This window comes from Mercenaria mercenaria, chromosome 5, assembly GCF_021730395.1.
Source record: "Mercenaria mercenaria strain notata chromosome 5, MADL_Memer_1, whole genome shotgun sequence".
NCBI lineage: Eukaryota > Metazoa > Mollusca > Bivalvia > Venerida > Veneridae > Mercenaria > Mercenaria mercenaria.
Window position 1 is genome coordinate 18,763,685 of NC_069365.1, and position 24,658 is coordinate 18,788,342.

At 34.4% G+C, this 24,658-nt stretch overlaps 1 protein-coding gene across 1 annotated transcript; it reads left to right on the plus strand.

Moving 5' to 3' along the window:
- Positions 1 to 4,422: 4,422 nt before the first annotated feature.
- LOC123558136 (uncharacterized) lies at positions 4,423 to 6,494 on the plus strand. Its single transcript, XM_045350013.2, has 2 exons — positions 4,423 to 4,461; positions 5,850 to 6,494. Exons 1-2 carry the CDS (start codon positions 4,423 to 4,425, stop codon positions 6,492 to 6,494), a joined length of 684 nt encoding a protein of 227 aa, XP_045205948.2.
- The last annotated feature ends 18,164 nt before the right edge of the window (positions 6,495 to 24,658 follow it).

The window sequence follows — 24,658 nt, forward strand, 5'->3', positions numbered from 1 at the left end:
ACACGCTTTCCATGGATTTAAATTGTATACTGTTAAGTTACAAGCAGAACACCTCTTGCATTGTTAAACGAGAAGGATCCAACAGGAAAAGCATGTTCCGAGAACGCAACCAGATTATAGTACTCTTTAACTGTGTCTGGCAAACTTATCCTTTGCAAACGATGAACCGTAAAACCTAAAATGAAAACAAATAAACTTTAAGATGTTTGTTTTCGGAAGACTGTACATTTAGAGAACAGCATAATACTTAATTATGATACCTTCGTGTTTGTACACAGTTGTTACCTAAGTCTACCTGTTTTGATATCGTGTGTACCATTGAATCGCATATGTCGCTATCGAGTAAGACCTTGATGTGCCACTTTTGACGATGGATCACCTATGTTGAAAGAGTCGAATCGCTTTCGGTGCACTCGTAGTACTATGTATTCCTCTTAAAAGTTTGTGAATTTCGAATAGTTCTTAAATTTGAACAATAAAACTATAAAGAAATATACCTTTGATTGTGCTTTTTGCACATACTTATATTATGGTACCGTACTACGACGCTACGGCTGAAATTAAAGCGTAGGATACCATAGATATGTTTGCCATCAGGGACGCAAACAGCTCTCGTAAAAGTATCATATAGTATGAGACATGCTGCCTTCCAACTCTAAATTGGCTAGTAAAATGAATAAGTTGGACAACATTAATAAGACATTAGAATCCATATGTCAGCCTTGTTCAAGCAAATTGGTTACAGCCATAAATGCTTAAACTATTCACATATTTTGGTTGCTATTCACATCACTCGAATTTCAAAGTTCTTATAGATGATAAGTAATATATACTTCTCAACTTAAATTTAAAGCTAATATCATTGTTAATTTAAACTTTTATATCTCTGCTAATTAATATAAATTGCTAACAATATGCCTTTCTACTAAAACAGCGTAAAATGCATTGTTATAAAGTATATTAAGGCTCTTGTAATCGCCCGTTATCGTCATTGAAAAACTATCAGTACAAACGATGTCTTCACTTTATATACTTCTTTTCGGTATTACATGTAATGTAATGAACGGCAAATTAACAGGCTTAATCCAGAATGATAAGATATCCTGGAAGGATCCTTTGGAAGCATACAACGCAACTATGTATCATAAGATTCAGTTCATTGTGTATGCGTGTGTGTGTGTCTGCGTGCGTGCGTGCGTGTGTTAGTGTTCGGGTTTAACGTCTTTTTCAACAATTTTTCAGTCATATAAACGACGGTGTCTACTTGTAGCAGGGAGCACAATGCCCAATATTATAGCGCTGCCTCACTGGAATATCACGCCGTAGACACATGAAATGATACCCCATCCAGTCACATAATACTGTCACCGGACTGACCAGTCCTAGCAATACCTTCTCAATGTTGAGCGTCAAGCGAGGAAGCTACTAGTACCATGATACCAAAGGAGCTGACAATATAAAAACACCACTCAAAGACTGCTGTTTCTCCTTTTTGTGCCCCCAGTGAGTGGTGGGGGCATATAGATTTGCTCTTGTCCGTACGTCCGTCCGTCCGTCCGAAGTTCGTGACGCGCCTAGCTCAAAAAGTATTTAATATAAATTGATGAAACCTTGCGCGAGTCTTTATCATGATATGAACTTGCGCACCTTCTATTTTTCGTCTGGCTCCGCCCCCTAATTTTAGAGTTATGGCCCCTGAAATAGTCAAAAATGCACATTTTCATCTTGTGACACGCCTAGCTCAAGAAGTATTTGATATAAATTGATGAAACCTTGCGTGAGTCTTTATCATGATATGAACTTGCGCACCTACTTTTTTTCGTCTGGCTCCACCCCCTATTTTTGGAGTTATGACCCCTGAAATAGACAAAAATGCACATTTTCACCTTGTGACATGCCTAGCTCAAAAAGTATTTGATATAAATGGATGAAACCTTGCGTGAGTCTTTATCATGATATGAACTTACGCACCTCCTGTCTTTCATCTGGTTCCGCCCATTATTTTTAGAGTTATGGCCCCTGAAATAGTCAAAAATGCACATTTTCACCTTGTGACATGCCTAGCTCAAAAAGTATTTGATATAGATTCATGAAACCTTGCACGAGTCTTAATCATGATATGAACTTGCGCATCTCCTATTTTGAATCTGGGTCCGCGCCCTATTTCTAGAGTTATGGCCCATGAAATAGACAAAAATGCACATTTTCACCATGTGACACGCCTAGCTCAGAAAGTATTTGATATAAATTGATGAAACCTTGCATGAGTCTTTATCATGATATGAACCTGCGCATCTACTATATTTCAGCTGGGTCCGCTCCCTATTTCAAGAGTTATGGCCCCTGAAATAGTCAAAAATGCACATTTTCACCTAATTATGTGCCTCACTCAAAAAGTATTTAATGTAAATTCATGAAACCTTTCTTAAGTCTTTATCATAATGTGACATTGCACACTTGGCATTCTTCTTGAGAATTTTAGCATTTATTACAGAGTTATGGCCCATGAAATAGCCAAAATAGTGGATATTTTGTCTGTGATTCTCATAGCTCAAAAAGTATATGGTATAGAATAATGAATCCTTTTCATATTTTTTTTGAGGCTATACCCCATTAAGACTGCAAACATTTGAATTATTTCCCCTTGTTTGTGACAAATGTACCAGTAGGGGGGGGGGGGGGGGGGGGGGTCTAGTTATTGACAATATTTATGTCAGGTTTGGGAAATGTAGCTTTCCTATTCCCACGGGAACTAATTTCGCTCCACATATTGGACATTCTTTCATTAATTGCTATGTTGAGCATTCATCCAAGTATACTTACATACGTTAATACTGTATTTCTTATTAAATCACGTTTGATCGGGCGTGACTGGAATAAAGCAATTATATAAAAAAATGTTTGAAATCATCGCTTTATTCTATATACAATGTCAGACTGGCCAACTGAGATATCTAATTTCAAATTGAAGTGATTCATTTAATTCTATTGATTAGTCTGAACAGTGTCCATATTAAGTTTCCTATAATAATAATTACCCCTTTTGTTCATATCACCTTGAGCATTTCCTTTTTATGCATCAGTTCTATTTGTCTCTGGATTTCGTTCATTTTCTTAACAAACCATATGACATATTGGATATTGTTGTGGAATTTCAATTACCTAATATTTCTGACATCTCTTTAACAGAATGAACACACTATTTTTTATCTGTAGAAAGCATTTTTACGAAAGACACACTGCATTTTATAAGAGATCTGATAATGGAGTATGTGCAAATATCTTTGCATGTTGATGCACGAAAGGGAGAAGTGAAGTGTCTAAATACTCGATTTATGTCCTGTGTAAAAGAACGATGTTGAAATTGAATATATGATACGCCGATAACAATACATACTTAAATCATCAATCATTTCCAGAATCAATCGGGAAACTTTGGTATGGAGATCTGATACCAGTTATTTCGTAGCGATTCTTAAAATGTTTAAACATGAAAAAGCACAAGTTTACCTACAATAACACAATATTTGCAACATTTGCTTAATATGAGCCGCACCATGAGAAAACCAACAAAGTTCATTTGCGACCCGCGCAGTCTGGTCAGGATCCATGCTGTTCCCTTGCAATAGGCTTTGAAAGCAAACAGCATGGATCCATGCCGGTGGCAAATGCACTATGTTGGTTTTCTCATGGTGCGGCTCATATCTTAAAATTAAGTATTAAAATAATTAGGATTTTGTCATACCAGCAACAAAAATACAAATACAAATGTGAAAAAGTTTCATATCCCAAGTACTTCTAATTTAAACAGTCACATGAAACATACTGAGTGTAATATGTCCAATGTTCGTACGTTTCTTACACTTTGGCTACGCGGTGTATATGATTTAAAAAAAACTGATTAAATAAACACAGGCATAGTCTTTCATAACAAAACAAATAGATAAATAATATTGAAAGTGAGTAAAACTCAAAAATTTAGTGTAATAAAGTTCCATTTATGTTCTTATCTTGCCAAGGAAGACAAACAAACAAAATGTAAAATGTAGTCATTCAATTAATCTATGCTGAGTACATTGTGGCTTGAGCACTAAAGATTTTCCGATAATCACGGAAAGCGTTTGTTTCTCACTATTTTATTTCAATTAACTGAGAAATCATGGAAATAGCTTTGCAGTTTGCCATTTACATGTTAAAAGTCGTTCTTAGTTCTTCTGAAATAAACTTCTTCAAAATGATAAAAGTAGAATCGATATCAATGTTTTTCGGAAGTTGTGGGGGCTAGATTATGACAATATCCAAAATTTTATAAACATTTCCGAGTATTCAAACAAAAAGAAAATGCTCTTAACATCGCAGAACACAGCACATAAGTCATTTAATATTACCTTTTACACAACGTTATATCAAGACCAGAGCGACATGAGTGTATATGAAAAGCAATTATACACATTCCAGGAGGTAAATAAATACTAAAAACTAAATACAAGGATATTTGCATTTGTCTTTAAAACACTGTAAATGCAGTATATTGATTTATTTATATGTAAATTAAAGGACAATTAATTCTACCTTGGGTCTGGTATGATGTTGTACATGTTAAGCATTTTGCTCTTGGTTTATTTGGACTGCGCTGAAATTTCATAAGCTGTATATATATCTTGAAGATGTTTATTTAATCATTTTGTTTTGCTTTTCCCAGAATTGTCGAGTTTTGAACTGAAACGTAGTCCCTTAGCCGAGAGAATGTTATTTATAAATTGTAGTTTCACTTTTGAAATACTAAATTTCTTATGTATAAGCTTTTTTACAAATTTAGAGCTAAATATGAAGGCTTTTGTGAAAAACGTCTTGAAATCTTGAAGGTAGGACTGCCGTTTTTTTTTTTTTTTTTTTTTTTTCCCATGATATATAGCTACAAATTGACGGTGAATAATTTGAAGAGATAGAAATCAGGTAAATGTTTGGATTAAATATTATATCACAAAGTGCCGGAATAGCTTCGTTTGATGAAATATCTGGAAAACAAGATGAAGTCTCATTTCCTGTTTATGCTCTCTATACATTTTTTTTTCAGCTGAATCTATATATTGGACATGTCAGAATTTGATATACATTTTTTAATTCTTAGAAATTTAAGCCGAGGTCCTGAAATTTGACAGACAGTTGCACATACATTATCATAACTCTGTTTACATAAATTGCTATCTTTATTACGTACTATAGAAGACTATATATGAGTATAATCTTGTGTCTAACATTTCAGTTCAAAGACATGAAAACTGGACAGAGAAGCCGTGAAATTGGAATATTTCCTTGAATTATGGGTCAACAGGCTCTGGACTTACACATAGGCTGCTTTCACACATAAATGAATGAAATAATCATTTTGAAAGTCCTGCATTTTGTATCCAAAACACCGGATGGATAGAAACTAACCTCCAAGACATATGTAAGGATTTAACCAATGTCAATTTTCGGTATCGCGGATGGGTAATTGCTACCCAAAATGATGTACTTTTCTATGATAATTTATACTTTAATACACCGTTAAATTGCACAATATTATTATTATCATCATACCATATTTATATCTTGATAAACACAAAATGGACATTTCAATCAAATGTTAGCAGGTCAGAACTTTATGATGTCAAACCCTATGTACTATAATAATAGTAACAGTAACAGTAACAGTAACAGCCAATTTATGCAAATGAACTCTGCTTCTCCTGCATTTTCTCCTAACAATACACCTTCATCGCCGATTGCCAATACACATCAAATGGACATGCTATCTGAGATCTTACAACGTCTCAATTCAATGGATCAAAAATTGACTCAGTTAGATACAATACAGTGTTCGGTCACAAACGGGACGCATTGATATAGTTGAGCAGACGATCAAAGGTTTTGAGGTCAAATTTCAAGAAATCGAGAGGAGTCGTCAGTTTGACAGTAATGACCTCGAGGAATTCAATAAAAAGCAACGGCAAATTGACTCTTCGTTGGCTAATCTGCGTAAACTTGAATCGGAGCAACGTACTAAAGAACAGGAATTAAAACGAGAAATTACTGATCTTAAATGCAGAAGCATGAGGGACAATCTGCTGTTCTTCAATATTCCAGAGGAGAAAGACGAAAACTGCGAGAACAAAGTATTAAACTTAATAGAGGCAAAATTTGGAATTGAGAATGCAAAAACCGAGATCAAGCTTCAAAGGGTCCATAGAATTGGTGCATTCAAATCTTCCAAGATTCGACCGATTGTCGCAAAATTTGGAAGTTTTCCAGATAGAGAGAAGGTCAGAAAGTCTGCGCGATTACTGAAGGATACAGCATATGGAATCGAGGAACAATTTCCGCCGGAAGTTGTGGAAGTGCGCAGAAAGCTTATTCCGGTGATAAGGAAAGCTCGGTCGGAGGGGAAGGAAGCGTATCTCAGCGTTGATAAGCTGTATATTGATAAGCGGTTGTACAGAGGAAGTGAGTAGGAAAATGTCGAGAGTGCTATTAAGTGTTGTTCTTGGAATGTAGAGGGATTAACTATAGCAAAACGATCTTCAGAAGATTTTCTCAGACTTATTAGTGAGTATGATATAATATGTTTAACTGAAACTTGGTCGGGGAAAAATTCGGATATTGAACTGAGGGGGTATAGTAACCCCATTCATTCATATAGGCGTTTTCAACACTGAAGGGCAAAACGGTGTAGTGGCGGAATCATCGTTTATATCAAAGACAATATACGCAAAGGTGTAAAATTGTGTAAAAATGAAATTGATTGTATAGTTTGGCTGAAATTTGATAAGAATTTTTTCCATACTGATGAAGATTTTTTATTTAGCAGTTGCGTATATTCCACCAGAAAATTCGCCATTTCATGACATTTACGATAATGATATTTTTTAGCAATTAGGAAATGATATAGTTTATTTCATGGACAAAGGTAAAGTTTTCCTTACCGGTGACTTGAACAGTAGAATAGGTCAGAAAACAGACTATATTGAATATGATTATGATTTACAAGGCGATGGAAATCAGCCCATCGATACACCGTTACCCAGGTGTTCACGTGACTTTAAATCAAATAAGTTCGGAGATTACCTTTTAGATCTGTGTAAAGCTACAAATTTACGGATCGTTAACGGCAGATTGCACGAGGACAAAACAGTGGGAAAGATCACGTGTATGACCCATAACGGGGAAAGTGTAGTAGATTATATCTTAACGTCCGTTTCTAACTTTGATTATATAGACTATTTTGCAGTAAAAGAACTCAATGAGTTCTCAAATCATGCTCCATTGTCCTTTTCATTGAAAATAGAAACGCATCCCCAGAGTAAAATGAATTATAAACGAACCTTTTATAAGTGGAACCCAGAGTATGGTGAAGCATTCGTAAATGATATAAGAACTGATATAGAGAATTTGGAACGTTCAGTACACGAAGGCATAGAGAACGGCAGTGATGTTGAAAGTCTTGTCACGCTAATTACTCAATATATCACAAATAAAGATGATAGATACTTCAAACAAAATGTTACTGTTAAAACAGTAGAATTCGCATCTATAGACAAAAACAGACAAAAATGGTATAATGACGAATGTAAAGATAAATATCAGTTATATAAAAATGCTGTATTTGAGTATGATATCTGTAAAAATAACTTAACAAGACAGACATTGTTAGACAAGAAGAAAGATTATAAATATTGCTGTAGAAAATATAAAAGGGAACTTAATAGGCAATTAAGTAAGAAAATGAATGATATGCGTCGAAACAGTCCCAGAAATTTCTGGAAAATGTTCAAGAAAAAGACGGTAGTCAACCCGCGGATAATATTGAATTAAGTGAGTTCTTCCAGCATTTCCAAAATTTAGCGCAAATGGATGATGTGACAGAAAACGAAGAATGTATGGAATTCCTTAGGCAATTTGATAGTAACGGCATAAACGAGAGTACATTTTCCGAACTTGACTCACAGATCACGAAAGAGGAAATTTTAAAAGCAGTGAAATCACTGTCTACAAATAAAGCATCTTCATTTGATAATATCATATATGAATATTTTAAATCAAGTATAGAAGTAATCGGTGAACCGATTCGGCTTTTATTCAATTATATTTTACAGCAAGGGAAATTTCCGCCTAGCTGGTCGAAAGGAGTTGTTATACCATTATACAAAAAAAAGGTGATTCCAGTGATCCAAACAATTATAGAGGTATAACTCTGATTAGCTGTTTTTCTAAGCTTTTTACTGTTATATTAAATAACAGGCTAAAGAAGTGGGTAGATGAAAACGATATACTTACCGATGCTCAGTTTGGATTTCGATCCAATTACAGTACTGTCGACGCTATTTTCATATTGAATTCTCTTATTGAAAAGCAATTGAAAGATAAATCCTATTTAATGTGCTGTTTTATAGATTATAAGAAGGCTTATGATTTAATAGACAGGAACTGTCTATGGTATAAACTGATAAAATCTGGTATTGATGGAAAATTATTGTCCGTTATTCACTCAATGTACGAAAATATCAAGTTATGTGTACGACACATGAATACGTTGTCAGACTTTTTCAATTGTAATCTTGGTTTATTACAAGGGGAGATAACCTCTCCGATTTTGTTCTCGCTGTTTTTTTAAACGACATTGAAGTACATCTGCAACAACACTTAGATGCCGGCATTACATTAGATCAATTGTCAATTTATTTCCTATTATTTGCAGACGATGCGGTGTTATTTTCTTTTACTAGAGAGGGGCTACAACAGTCATTGGACAATTTAGAAACTTATTGTAAGAAATGGAATTTAAATGTGAACGTGGAGAAAACAAAAATTGTCTTCTTCAGAAAAGGGGGCAGATTAAGGGAAAACTTTAAATGGTATTATGCTGGTAGGGAAATAGTAGTGATGGGCCGACAATCGGCGACAATCGAATAATCGTCGGCGTTGCATTCATGAGAGCGATCGCCGACTTCACTTTTCCCTGGCCGATTAATTACTTGGAACCCTAAAACGGACAATTTAGTTGTTTCTGACCTTTTTCTTTCTGGTATTTACGGTTCTTTGGGGCAGTTACGCAAAGGGAAACTACCCTACGTAAAAATGGCTTCCTCCAAAGTCTCGAAAGAAATTGAGGTCATCTGTGATCACCAAGATTTTGGAAGATATATGGCTTTTACAAAATTAAGCCGGGAAAACCATCAACCTAAACTCTTGACATTAGTATGGCAGTATGCATAGCATGCCGTAAGACTTACGCAAGCATATAAGCAAAAGTAGATCTATTTTCAATTTTTGATTTTGTGTGATTGAAATCATTCCAGTCGTTAACAAAGAATTGATAAATCGTTAATACTTTTTTTTTGCTCCAAATATTTATATAACACAATATCACTGGATAAGTCTCTGGTGATATTAAGACGAGTACCTGATTTGAAGTTCACTATCTTCACAAATATTTTACTTTTATGCTGTTAACTTACTGTGTTTATGATGGGAATAGAAATAGGATATCTGATGTCTGTGTGTTTCATTTCTTAAGTAATGACATAAAACATACACTGTGAGGTGTACTTATAGATATGCAACTAGAGTAACCGATTATCCGATTATATCCGATTAATCGAATCGGTTGGCTTGTCCGATTATGCCGATTAATCGGTTGGCAAATCTAACCGATTTGCCCATCACTAGGAAATAGAAATTGTTAGTACTTTCAGTTATTTATGGGTTGTTTTTTCAAGCGGTGGGTCTTTTATTCATGCCACGAGAACATTAGCCGGAAAAGGTTTACGCGGTATGAATTCTCTATTTAGTGTTACTAGAAATATGGAAGTACCTGTAAATATAATGTTTAACTTGTTTGATTCATATGTTTTATCTGTGTTAAACTATGGTTGTGAAATATGGGGATTTTTAAAAGCAGCCAACATAGAACGCATCCTTAGAAAATTTTGCAAATGGGTGTTAAATGTAAAAAGATCAACTAATACATTGTCTTTATATGCTGAACTAGGTAGATTTCCACTATATGTTAATCGTTTGACTAGAATTATAAAATACTGGTTGAAACTATATGGTTGCAAACAAAATAATTGTATCATAAAATCTATTGTAGATAAACAAAGAATGGAAATACTTTCCGACCATAATGTTACAAATTGGTCGTCAAAGGTACGAAATATTTTGCAAACCTCAGGGTTTACAGATGTGTGGTTATTTCCAGAATCAGTTAATATGAATGTCTTTATACCCTTGTTTAATACTCGACTGACAGATATATATCAAACAGAATGGCACGTTGGAGTGGAAGCTTGTTCTTCATTGTTTCTTTATAGACATATCAGTACTGGCATATCCCGTGCTTATTACCTAAATATTATAGAAATCCCAAAGTTTAGAAATATTATTGCAAAAATAAGATTAAATTCTCATAACTTAAATATTGAAACTGGGCGCCATAGAAATATAGAAAGGAACCAACGAATATGTATTTTATGCAATTTAAATGCTTTGGAAGATGAGTATCACTTCATATTAGAATGTCCATTGTATACTTAGATTAGAAATATGTATATTCCGAGGTTTTATACAACTCGACCTAGTATGTACAAATTGGTATCTTTGTTAAACTCAGAAAACAAAAGTTTGTTGACAAAACTGGCACTATATTGTATCAAAAGCTTTAAACTCAGAAATGATACTTTGAATACGTAAGAACGCTTGACTTATGTTTGTTCTGTATAGAATCACTCTCGATATGCATTATTTATTATCATTTATAATGTGATTGTAATTATTACATGCGCCTATATTTATGATTTATACATGATTTATTGTGACTGTCATATTGATGTTATGATGATGAGCTTGTATGCTTAAATCAATAAATTCTGTTCTGTTCTGTTCTGTTCTGTTCTGTTCATAAATGAATGAAATAATCATTTTGAAAGTCCTGCATTTTGTAATGTCTTGTACAGTGGTATGTCGTACATCTTTTGTATCCAAAACACCGGATGGATAGAAACTAGCCTCCAAGACATATGTAAGGATTTAACCAGTGTCAATTTTCGGTATCGCGGATGGGTAATTGCTACCCAAAATGATGTACTTTTCTATGATAATTTATACTTTTAAATTAATACACCGTTAAATTGCACAATATTAATATTATCATCATACCATATTTATATCTTGATAAACACGTTCAAAGGCGCTTTACTTACAGCGTAAAATTTCACAAAAAGATGTCATTTTAGAAAATAACATGATTTCTGCCAGTTTTGTCATTATGCCTGCTTTTTGAAGCAAGTGCAAAGCGATATTCAATTTATTTTGCTCAGAGCACTAATCTGTTTCCCTAATGATGATATTTATTTCAAATTATAGTAATTTTACTTGACAACAGTATTCAGATCAACAGGCCCGTTTGTCATACTGTTTTATATTCGCCTTTCTTTAATATAAACTATAATGGCAAAATTGACATATGGAAAACTGGAGTTTTATGTTTTGTATCATATTTCGAAAATTTAAATGTGGGAAAAGGAATTTTGAAGTAAATGTTTAGTGGTAGGTTGACACGAGGGACATGCTTTATATTTCTTCCTACCTTGTCAGTCAGTTTGGTTACAGAGTACTTTGGCACATGCATCTGATCTTTTAACACTACTGCACGCACATGCCATTAAAAGGGTCATGAAATTGGCCTTAATTTTTTCAAACGTTTCTAACAGAGTTTTAACAGGTCACCATTAAAATTCACCCATTACTTCTTACTGTTTAATGGGGTTTTCATGACCATAGTTTTAATGTCCTACATTAAAATGCCATGAAATAGGTATGTTAAAACCCTGGTAAAGTATACCTGGTTAAAATGACTTTGATGGCCATGTAAAGCTGCTTAAAATAGACCATTAAAATAAGTTAACAGGCTCCTTAAAACTCCGTGAGCATTTTTAATTGGCATGAAATTAATGTGCCATTAAAAAAATACCCCTTAATTCCACATTAATTGGTAAGAACTAATAGGGCCATTAATTCTTTTAATACTCTGTTAATGCCCGTTAATTATTAAAAAATTGATTAATGGTCTCATTAAATATGCCAGATTCAATTTTAATGGGTTCATAATATTTTAATGGTATATCAAATTAAGGGCCATGAAAATTTGCCATTAGAATTAGACATCTTAAGATAATAAACTTCATATTTAAATTTGCCGTATTGATTTAAACTACGTATTACTATACGAGTAATAGTATCTATACATATGTACTGTTTTTTTAAAATGCTAGAAGAATATTTGTTTCTTCTTTCTTCTCTAATTATTTTGTAATGTAAACACATGTAACAGCCTCGTACATATTGTCATATTGTATCCTTATTCTGTCATATGTTCATATGAAATGAGAAAATAAATGGATATTGTATTGTATTGTGTTGTACTGAGAAGGGTTTATAGGTACCGGTTTAATAGATGAAGTGACCATGTGGTAGTTTTAACTATTCAACATTATAATATTGACAAACATTATTGGTACAGACATTAGGCATCAGGTGTATTCAAACAGCAACTGTTGATGACAATGTCAGCGCACAATGGGCAATCACAACTTAACTCTACTTCAGTACTTTGTGCTCAGGTGCATGCACTTAAACAGCTAAGAGCAAATGTTTGAGGGATTGCATCACAAGTTCCCCCCTCCCCATTCAAGCGTACCACACTCTTTGATTCATTGGAACGAAGAAGCGATTGATCTGCCCATGTCCCAAATGAATTTAAGTCAGACTGTAAATCTTCACAATCATGTGTACTGTTCACCTCTCTATAAACCTTAGTTTCTACTCAAGGATTGGAAAATTAATTTAAAAATCTAAACTGGTCTGAACACATTTTATAATGTAAATTCCTTACCCCACCCATAGTCTTATACAAATGCTGATTATTTGGACAGGAAAAACAAAGAACAGAAAAGTGGCATGCATCAATACATATTTACCTTTACCAAAATAATGAAGATTAATGTTATCAAATAAATGAATATATTTTCATCCGACTTCCATTGAAATAAATCCGATTTTTTGTTGGAACACAATTTGGCAAACATTTGAAAAAAATGGCGTAACTACATCAAGGGGAAATAACTTTAATGCAACTAAATATAACATCATGCTATATTATAGACAATGTTTGCGTAGTATGTATTTATTGTGATTGAAGTCCATTTTAGAACAATATGGTACTGGAATTATAAGCATTCAATGGGAGTGCAAGCCAAAAACCAAAAAAAGAAAATATACGATTTAACATTTTACAGAATGAAGGATTTAATGGGCATCACATTGCTGTGAAAGGCCATTAAGTTTACTTTTAAATGAAATCGTACAAAACCTGAACATTTAATCAAATCTAAGGGCCATGAATAATCCTGATAAATTCAAAATATAGAGAAGTTCACTATTTTTTCAAAGCCATTAACTTTTCAGCTACCAAACTAAATTTTTAATGGCACGATTCATGGTCAAAATGGGTGTTTTAATAGTATTTTAACATGTAACCCATTAATATTGTGAAACCTGTTAAATAAAGTGATGCAAGAATTAATGGGGTTAATTAACGGTTTTTCCTATTTTAGTGGGTATTTTACAGGGTTTTAAACCATGTTTAATGGTATGTGCATCCAGTAGTGTAAGCTGTTTGAATATTTGAATATCTACATGTAAGATATAATGATTTGCTTCCATGACTAAAACCGCAGGATTGTTGGTCTCACAAAAGTTGCTGAGTCAGTAGCAAGAGTACTTGCTAGAAGTAAAAGGGATCAATGGAAAAAGTTGGAGAACCCTATGCTTTTTATGAACTTTTAAGACACTTAGCCTGTTTCAGTAAGCTGACAGGAAGTCTATAACATTTAATTCTTGCCTTTTATTAAAATATACCCTTTTTGCCTGGAAACCCAGCTGTGTTACAGAATGTAACAATTTATGCAGCGTAAATGGCCATGCTTTTTAAAGGTTCGTAATGCTTTAAATTTTTATCTTACAAACAAATGAAACAGCTTTTTAAATAGATGTTATCCGTACGTACCTAGTTAGAAAAGCTCTACTTTTAATAATGCACATGAACTGTTATAGTTAGAGCCATAAAGGGAGGTAATCAAATATAGTTTGTAATACCTGTTGCAATTTACAGGTAGAATATGTTCACTTTGAAGAGATTAATAATGGTTTTGATGGGTTATAAGATACAGTTATTTTACACTTGTTATCCAGTTAAACACAGAGTATCCGAGAGAAAGGCAGTCTATTATTATATCATAGATTTAGTTGAAAATGCTGAAAATAACATTCAAAATCATCATGTCTTTTTAAAATGACTACGGATTTACAAAAAGGTCCCTCTCGCCACTTTGGTAAAATGCAGTTTACTGTTCATTCTGACAGATGTGAGAAGGAAGAAGCGAGCCACTGGCTCACTTGATATGGATTTATGTTTCTCTTGTGTAGCTTTTTAAAGAGAAGGTGTTTCCTTTTGTCTCTAGAACGCTTCCCATGCAATGTATTTAAGTATTTATACTCAATTTAAAGGGTAATAAGTTGTTCTTAACATTTTGGTCATTGGATTAGTGAGAGTATACTTAATCCTATCTTTACATCTAAATGAGGTTACATATTTTCAAAAGAACCATTCATTCCGTGGCATGTGGGTGCTCTTTAATTCTATTATAAACTTAAAAAGGGGTAGCTGGCTGAGATTTATTTGACAGGTGCGAAAAACATCGACAAGACGTTCGTAACTAACGTCTAGTTAAATATAGTTACATGATAAGTTTGATAAGTTTATTTTCAATTTTCCTTTAGGCCAACTGGCCCATGAGGTTTTTACAAGCATGAAAATGGCGAGACAATTATTTAAACGGAGAAGGTTGTTAACATTCAATTTTCTGCACAAATAGTACATTCTAATATTACAACATTAGAATTACAAAACAAAATTATACATAAGTAATCATATAGACAGTATATACATATACAAGTTTAGACACACGACAAATTATTTATCATGTTACTGGCGCAATTTATGTTTAAAGCGTGTACAGCTTATTATACTCAAAACAACAAGAAGAATGCAAGACAGTTTGAATACTTGATACAAATATATTGCAAAGCAAAACATTATCCTATACTTAATGTCCATGTTATGTTGATCTTGACGAAACGAAATACAAGGTCAACAGCTGGATCTCAGAAATGAAAGATTGTTACGTTGAGGATACGTTTGAAACTTACAAATTCAAACTGCGCATGCCTTTTACATGTATTTTACCATGTAACATGAGAAAACACATGTTACATGGTAAAATACATGTAAAAGTGATATTATTCAATTTGAGCCGTGGCTTAATTTACTTTATGGCTGACATGATGCTACAATGTGTACAGGTTTTCCTTTCTTTTAAGTGCAAAAAGATGGCGTTAGCTCTTTCAATCTTGGTTATAGAACAGTATCATAAAACATACAGCCGACTGGCGTTTTGGTTAAGTGGTATTTATTTTTTGCGTCTGCTCTTTCAGTACTACCCCGCAGGTATTTCACAAGATATGGATCTCATATTCATACCTATAGGACAAAACCCGCCGTTACATAACTGAAATACTGTTAAAAAAAAGGCGTTAGATCCAAAGCAAACCAATTTACAGGTCAAAAACGTCCTTAACTTTTGGATTTTTCTTTCAACAATCAAAAATATTTTGCAAGTTGAATACACCGATTTAAAACAATAGTGCACAAAAAGCTTAGAAATTTGGTTTATTAAATTGTGCAATAGATTTATACCATATAACTAATATTAATGTGTGATATCGCCTTGTTACTAGCATATAGATAATACGTTATTATTATTCTTTCATCGTAATTTAAGCTACCCGGTGCCTTTGAACAAACAAAATCCGTTTCTTTCTTTGTTTTTTTTTTGTTTGTTTGTGCACAAAGATTAAAAATATGGATTTAGGTGAATATCTAGATTGATTATAATATTTATTATTGATAAATGAAAATTAGGTCAAAGCTAAACAAAAACACACCTAAAATAAGCAAGTACATGTTATGTTGTAAAATACCATATATGTATATTTCTTAAGACACTGAATATTGCAAAATTGTAAATATAGCAACTTCTTCCATAAATATTTTATTTGAGGTAAGACAAGAAGGCCTCTGGAATAACATAGAATTAAAACATATCTAAATTACTTGCTCTCACTGATGTGAATTCGAGCTTAACACGGGTCGTACAATTCTCCATGCGTAAAAGCCTTCTACCTGGCTTACGGAAGGTCGATGGTTCTCCCCAGGTGCCCGCCTGTGATGCATCATGCATGGAGCTGTTCATTGGGGTCGTCCTTTACCACGAAAAGGACCATATTACGTTTTACTGTGTCGGTGTGACGTTTAACCCAACAAATCCAAAGAACAGAACAAACAAATCAGCTGTGTTCTGTATCTTTTTCCGTTCACTTGTATGTTTCTGTTCTTTTTCTTTTCGTTTTTGCCCTGTACAATCAGTCCCGCACACCCGTTTGCCGAAACCACATACATTATGTAAAATACGTATTGATATATTTGTTTAAAATGAATAGTTTAGACAAGGTGCAATGAATTGTTTTCAATAATATTTCCATTTTCCACATGTATAAAATGTATGCTAACACTTTTGGCGTTAAGCCCGCCCGTTTACCTACATAGGGAGAGCGCAGATATACGGATCGCAGGGTTGTGAGTTCGGCCCTTGGGTGAGGCGTATGCTATCCGTGACGATTTGATAAAAGACATTTTGTCTGAAATCATTCATCCAGCAGTTACTTGTGGATGACAAGTTTATACTGGTACAGAATCAAGGATGTCCGCCCGCTTAGCTCAGTAGATAGAGCGTTGGTCTACGGATCGCGGGGTAGTGAATTCGATCCTCGGGCGGGGCGTATGTTCTCCGTAACTATTTGATAAACGACATTGTGTTTGAAATCATTAGTCCTCCACCTCTGATTCATGTGGGGAAGTTGGCAGTTACTTGTGGAGAACAGAGTTTGTACTGGTAAAGAATCCAGGAACACTGGTTAGGTCAACTGCCCGCCGTTACATGACTGAAATACTGTTGAAAAACGGTGTTAAACCCAAAACAAACAAATCAGATTCCAGGAACTCTGGTTAAGCTAACTGTCCATCGTTACATGACCGAAATACTGTGGAAAACGGCGTTAAACCGAACTAAAAATCATTTGACGTCAAAAGCAATATCTATATATTTACCATAGAAATAGTGTTGAAGCTAAAAGCTATTTATACTGGTCACGTTAGGGTAAATGTAAACTGATTTCTTGACGATTTATTTCTTTAGTATATTCTGTGGCAATTTCTTATTAACCTTTAACCTGCTGGAGGCAAGTGATTCTGCCTTTGCGACCAATGCAGACCATGATCAGACTGCACGGATGTAAAGGCTGTATGTTCGCTATCCAGTCAGTAAATATTCAGTAAACACCCCTTCTAATAATAAATGGTATTACCCAAATTGAATGATGGACCAGTCCATTTTAGACATTTAGCTGAGTAAAGGTTAATATTGTCAAATGTCTTTGTTACAATTCGGTGTGAAAAAAACTGTAGACGTAATAGATCTTCCTGCGGTGATGTTTATAACAGTATGATAGCACTCCAGTTAACAGCTCAGAATCACAAGTCAGTAATAGATCTAAATCAAACATAAATCAGTCGCACTTTGTAGACAATGTGCTGCTATATTACGTAAGCAGCGATACAGATACGTCATCGTATTTAAATTAAATAATCGGGAACTGCAGTTGTAATCAAGCTATCGTCTAACAGCTAAATTATCATATAAAAAGAAGCATTCGATTAACAATCCTTGCATAACGACCTAAAATTAGCAAAGAAAGGGGATAACTTTTATATTTCTCAGAAAAGTTTCTAATTTATGCTCCAATAATAATGTCTGGAGGTTATGAAACACCATGAAACAAGAATTTATAACTTTCTTGTTGTTTTATGTTCACCCTCTTGCTAGGTATTAAGAGCACTTATGTTTTTATATTAAGGACGCTCGCTACAGTTTCGTAATTTTTTTCTCAATAGATTTTGATGAAATGTTTTGTATTAAAAGATCATGTTATGATGTATTGAAAAATGAAATATAAATACTAGGTCACCAGCTTTGTTTCAATTTACCCCTAGATATGTTGTTATTTTTAACATTTTTCAAAACTTCTATAATTTTAAAATATTATTTCAGTAAAGTACAATAATCAGCATAAATTTGATATCTTAGCATTTTATACCGGAAAACAATATATCTATTTGAAACATGCACAGGGAAATCAAAAGAAAATGATTTTGTAAAGAAAGGAATATTTGTTCAGCAGACCCAAGGGCTATTTTTGCATATTTTTGTCAATTTTAAGTTGGTACTTCTGCTATTTTATCGAGTTTCACATAATAGAATTTAATCAAACTCTGCACATACCTTTGGGTTTGTCTACCTAATCTAAAACAAAAAGAAAATTGATAGGTCACCATATTAGATTTCGCTTAAATCAAATAACAACGAGGTGGGGTGTGGCGGGCATTTATACAACGCAGGTTGGTACGAAATACTCTTTCAGTGTTTGAGCAAATGACTTAGAGATATATCAAATTATCAAACGGCAGATTTCTTAATAAGCGGATTTCAAGGTGTTTCTGAAGCATTTTGATGTCATAGAACGATGAAAGTTTCCGCCTTTCTCCGAACAAAACCTATAGTTTACGAATACGGATGTATGGGTACGGTACGGGATAAGAAACAGCTGTGACTCAATGCGGAGTTTGATCGCCGGTGTAAATTACAGACTCCAGTATATGCCGGATTGAAGCAGTTTGAACTTAAAATACTTAAAATGTATATATTTTGTAACCATGGTGATTCTTACCGTAACCTCTAGTCAGTATATTATACATATTATACATAAAATGCATGCAATCATACCATAATTTGCGAATTTTTGCCGTACGCGACATTAGATAATCACTTCCGGGCATGCGCAGAAGACCGCTTCAACTCTGCAATGAGGTACATCGATTAGAAACACAACCAAATTGGCACGGTGTTGGGGTAAATATCGACCCGTCCGGAAAAACTGTAGCGAGCGCCTTTACATTTACATCTTAAATCAAATCAGACAAATTATGCATCATTTAGATCAGAGCTATGCACATTACCATACAAATGCAAATGTTGGATTATATTCTATCCAGCTGACCTACGGAAGCTTTATTGGTCTGCCAATGTGCCCATAACGCAGATAGACAATGCCAGAAGATCAGCGGGTCCTTCGCTAAAATCCAAAGATGAAAAGTCGCCGTGTGACTTAAATCTTCAAAATATTTCATGAGAGTTTATTCGTTTTGAAGATCTTAATATCAATACGTTCATCTTCGTTAACTTTTTAGTATTAAATCTAACAAAACTAAGAAATCATTAACTATATACAGATGCAATACATAAAAGTTCTAGTTAACAATTTCTTAGTTTTGTTAGATTTTATACGTAAAAGTTCACGAAGATGAACGTATTGATATAAAGATTTTTAATTATTACAATTACAAAGAGATATCCTAAATGAATAAAAGATGTATTTATTTCTACCATATTTTTATATAAATGATTTGAATAATTTGTCATAAACGTCTCCACTTCACAGTTATCACATAGCTACTTGCTACTCAGTAACAATATAAAGATGTTGTACAGTTAAATCAAACTACTTCAAATATTTAGTCAGAAAAGTCATACTAATAATGACTGGTCATGTCCTGTATAGAATTATCCCAGCAAACACACAACGTTAAGACAACGTTGTGTTTTAGTTGTATGCTAGTTGTGTTATTTTACAACGTTGTGACAACGTTCTAACAACGTTGAGAACTATTCAAAATAGTGATTTGAAATGTATAGGAGAAAGTCCTATGCAAGCAATGTGTGAATGTACTGAAAAGACCCTATAAAAAGACACACTGAGTTTTTATCTGAATCTTGTAAAATCTACAACGTTAGTACAACGTTGTGCAAACGTTGAGCTACAAGTTGTGTACGTAACAGTGCTGTAACGTTGTCACAACGTTGTAAAGTAACGTTGTCACAACGTTTTACTCAAGTTTGAATCACAACGTTGTTAAGGTAACGTTATATTAACGTTTTTACAATGTTGCCAATTTTCAGTGAAAGAGTAGTTATGAAAGTATATTCAAAACCGACAGTTGCCTAGAAAAGCCTGCCTACTTGCGGAGCTACCGAGGTCGCCTGCTCAGCAGCTGTCAACTGCCTCATACGTGAACTGCTTTGCTACTCCCTTATATACTAATTTTTTTCGCTCGATTGTGAAGAATAAAGCTTGAGTCCGAATCCGGAAAACCTTGGAATGGCGTTTAATGAGGACGTTTAACTGCCATGACCCATTATTAAGTTCAAACCCACGTCTCCGTGGTAAGCAAGCCGACACCTTATCTCCAACACCCAATCACTCCCTCTGCCGCAAAACATTGCCAGTTATATAGGTAATTTGTACAGCATATGCTGTATGCAGGTCTAGAATTTTTTCTTTTTTTATTGACATTCTGTAAATATATTTACAATCCATAAATCTGAAGATTTTTCAGTATAAATTTATAGACTGGTTGCATGAGATCTGTTAAAATTACAATTTAAATTATAACTGCAAGTTAAAATGAAATTTTTCACTCATTACATTAAGCATGTAGATTAAAAACATAGAAATTATTTCATACAGATGGATCACTTTATTTTTTTCACATTTTCTAAAAATTCAAAGTTGTCAATATTGACAGAAAATCACACAAAAAACCCTTCTTATGCATTCTAAGTTTAACCCTGCAGTTTTGACCAATTTTTAGAAGGATAATATCCCCCCGACCCCACCCTACCCCGCCCGATCATACCTGGGACCTACGCTTAAGCCAAATTATGTATTTATGAGGGTACATGCAAAATACTGATGACTGAACTCAAACTTCTGAAAAATAAGCTTGTTTCTTGAAATAAATTATGTTAGATCTAGTTGAGTGTCAATATTTTGTTGTTGTTGTTGTAGTATTTCATTATGTAAAGCTGATTTCGTAGCGATAGGTTCGAATCTATATTTTGCCATTATAATTTCGTTTATTTCAATTTAAGTTGTCGAATATACTGTAACATCATTGAACATAAATATTTTTTCGTAATTTTACTTTGAGTATCTCCTTCTTAAAAAGAAACGTTGATTCGGATGTACTGACACCTGAATATCTGCATGCGCGCCGAATGTTTACAAAGTCCGTTAGTATTTTTGGTGTCTCTCGGTGATACTGTTACACATTAGAACAACTGAATAAAATCTCCTTTCAATTAACTATCGATGTATCTGGTGTTTTTTGTAAGACTGAGGTAAGTACATATAAATTGATACTTATATACTCTAGATTATTCTTGAATTCATTTTGGCGCAAAGTTATCCCAAGATTTGGGCCAAGTCAAGATTTTGTTGCAGATCAAATAGCCTACATATGCGTTCGTTAACAGCAACATGAAATTTATTCAGTAAAAACCCTAAAGTCTAGTTTCTGTAAAGAAAACAAAAAAAAAAAAAAAAAAAAAACGAATGCAAATTGCTGCCATACCCCACCCACTTCTGTTAAACAAGAAACTTTCCATATAATATTCAGCACTGGTAAAGGTAAAGGTAAGTTTTATTTACCATCGCTTGGTGAAACAATTAACATAAGCTCTCTAGAGCTTTTCTGCGACCCTATATTAAGAACAGTTAAAACCATTTATACCTCACCCCCTGCAATTTGCTGGTACCCATTTACAGCTGGGTCGACTGAGGCAATCGTGATAAAGTGCCTTGCCCAAGGACACACCGCAGTGGGAGTAGCCAGGATTCGAACCAGGGGCCTTCGCCTCCGTAGGAAAGCGTCTTAGCCCTCTCGACCAGTGCGTCCGCAACTATTTAATTTCTGTTTCGAAGTCTTTCAGTGCTTCCACGGGATCTACTTTTCAGATTATATTTACAGCACAACAGCGGATGTTAAGTGCTGTGTGGCGGCCATAAAAGTCGCCCCGACTTCATCTCAGTGTTGATATATTTTCTGGTCCTTCGGGATCATTGATTTTAACTCATTTAGATTTGAAGATTGAATACTGCTTAAGCCGGTGATAGGGGGCGTGGGCAGTGTTGCATTATCCATAACTGCTCATGAACAGACTCAATCAAACTGAGTGTGCAATTTTCACTGTTTGTTAAAATTGTTTTGTTCTCGGTGCTTCCAAGGGATCTACTTTTCAGATTAAATTTATATTTTTAAACTATTTAAGCATTAAATCAGAGCTTCAGATAAGCTGCGTACTTATGAAACGAAATTTTCAGAAAAGCTGATTGAATTAATAAAATTAACACAAGGATGTGTCTAGCCGTCAGGGTTACCGAATGCCTAGTCTGAGATTTAGCCGATCTGAGATCCCTTTATCCGACGGCTAGCAAATCCTCAAGGGTAATAGATTTCCTAATGAATAAGTAATGATACCTGTTATTTACTGAAAAAATGTAAATGTCGATACTCGTCTGCAAACAAAACTTTGTGTGAATACATACTACAGATTTACTTTTAATCGTGCATGTAGATATGAAGACTTGCATGTCAGGTCTAAGGTCATATTATAAACTCATTCTAGTGTGAAAACTAAGTCAGTTTTCTTTGTAAATCTTCAGGCCTTTTTACATGGAGAGGTGGCGAATAACTTAAATGGTATGATCCTCATGCCAAGTGGGACAGGAGAGGTCATACAAATGTATGTAAATACCAAAACTTGCATGTCAATTCTAGGTGCATCAAACATAGTAAACTAATTAAAGTCTGAAAGCTATCTCATGTTCCTTTGTCAATCCTCAGACCTGTTTACATGGAGAGGTGGCAGATACCTTAAATGGTTCGATCATCATACCAAGTAGGACAGGAGAGGTGGTAAATATGCATGTAGATACCAAGACTTGCATTTGTAATGTAAATACCTAAGTATGTCATACATAGTAAAACCAATTCAAATCTGGAAGATATCTCATGTTTCTTTGTCAATCCTCAAGCCTGTTTATATGGAGAGGTGGCGAATACCTTAATTGGTCCAATCCTCATGCCAAGTAGGACAGGAGAGGTGGTACAAATGCATGTAGATACCAAGATTTGCATGTCACTACTTAGTATGTCATTGTAAACTAATTCAAGTCTGAAAAATACAGTAAAACCAATTCAAATCTGGAATGATATCTCGTGTTTCTTTTCATCCTCAGGCCTGTTACATGGAGAGTTGGCGAATACCTTAATTGGTCCGATCCTCATGCCAAGTAGGACAGGAGAGGTGGTACAAATGCATGTAGATACCAAGATTTGCATGTCACTTCTTAGTATGTCATAGTAAACTAATTCAAGTCTGAAAGCTATAGTAGAACCAATTCAAATCTGGAAGATATCTCGTGTTTCTTTGTCAATCCTCAGGCCTGTTTACATGGAGAGGTGGCGAATACCTTAATTGGTCCGATCCTCATGCCAAGTAGGACAAGAGAGGTGGTACAAATGCATGTAATACCAGATTTGCATGCACTACTTAGTATGTCATTGTAAACTAATTCCAAGTCTGAAGCTACAGTAAAACCAATTCAAACCTGGAAGATATCTCGTGTTTCCTTGTCAATCTCAGGCCTTTTACATGAGAGGTGGCGAATACCTTAATTGGTCCGATCCTCATGCCAAGTAGGACAGGGAGGTGGTGACAAAATGCATGTAGATACAAGATTTGCATGTCACTACTTAGTATGTCATAGTAAAACTAATTCAATCTGAAAGCTATAGTAGAACAATTCAAATCTGGAAGATATCTCGTGTTTCTTTGTCAATCCTCAGGCTGTTTACATGGAAGGTAGCGAATACCTTAATTGGTCCAATCCTCATGCCAAGTAGGACAGGAGAGGTGGTACAAATGCATATAGATACCAAGATTAGTCACTACTTAGTATGTCATAGTAAACTAATTCAAGCCTGAAAGCTATTACATGTTTCTTTTGTCAATCCTCAGGCCTGTTTACATGGAGAGGTGGCGAATACAATGTACCTTAAATGGTATGATCCTTGTGCAAAGTAGAACTAAGAAGAGGTGGTACAAATGCATGTAGATACCAAGACTTGCATGATGTAAATACTCAAAGTACCTCATACAATATAGTAAAACTAATTAATTTATTTGGGTTTTACGGCACACCAACACAGTATAGGTTAAAAAACCAATTCAATTCAAATCTGAAAGCTATCTCATGTTTCTTTGTCAATCCTCAGGCCTGTTTACATGGAGAGGTGGCAGATACCTTAAATGGTTCGATCCTCATGCCAAGTAGGACAGGAGAGGTGGTACAAATGCATGTAGATACCAAGACTTGCATGATGTAAATATTTAAGTATGTCATACATAGTAAAACCAGTTCAAATCTGCAAGCTATCCCATGTTTCTTTGTCAATCTTCAGGCCTGTTCACACGGAGAGGTGGCA

Coding starts and splice junctions, on each gene's coding strand:
- LOC123558136 (XM_045350013.2), top strand. CDS start 4,423: ATGAGTGTATATGAAAAGCAATTATACACATTCCAGGAG. Junction 4,462..5,849: donor AATTATACACATTCCAGGAG/GTAAATAAATAC, acceptor TGACTCAGTTAG/ATACAATACAGTGTTCGGTC.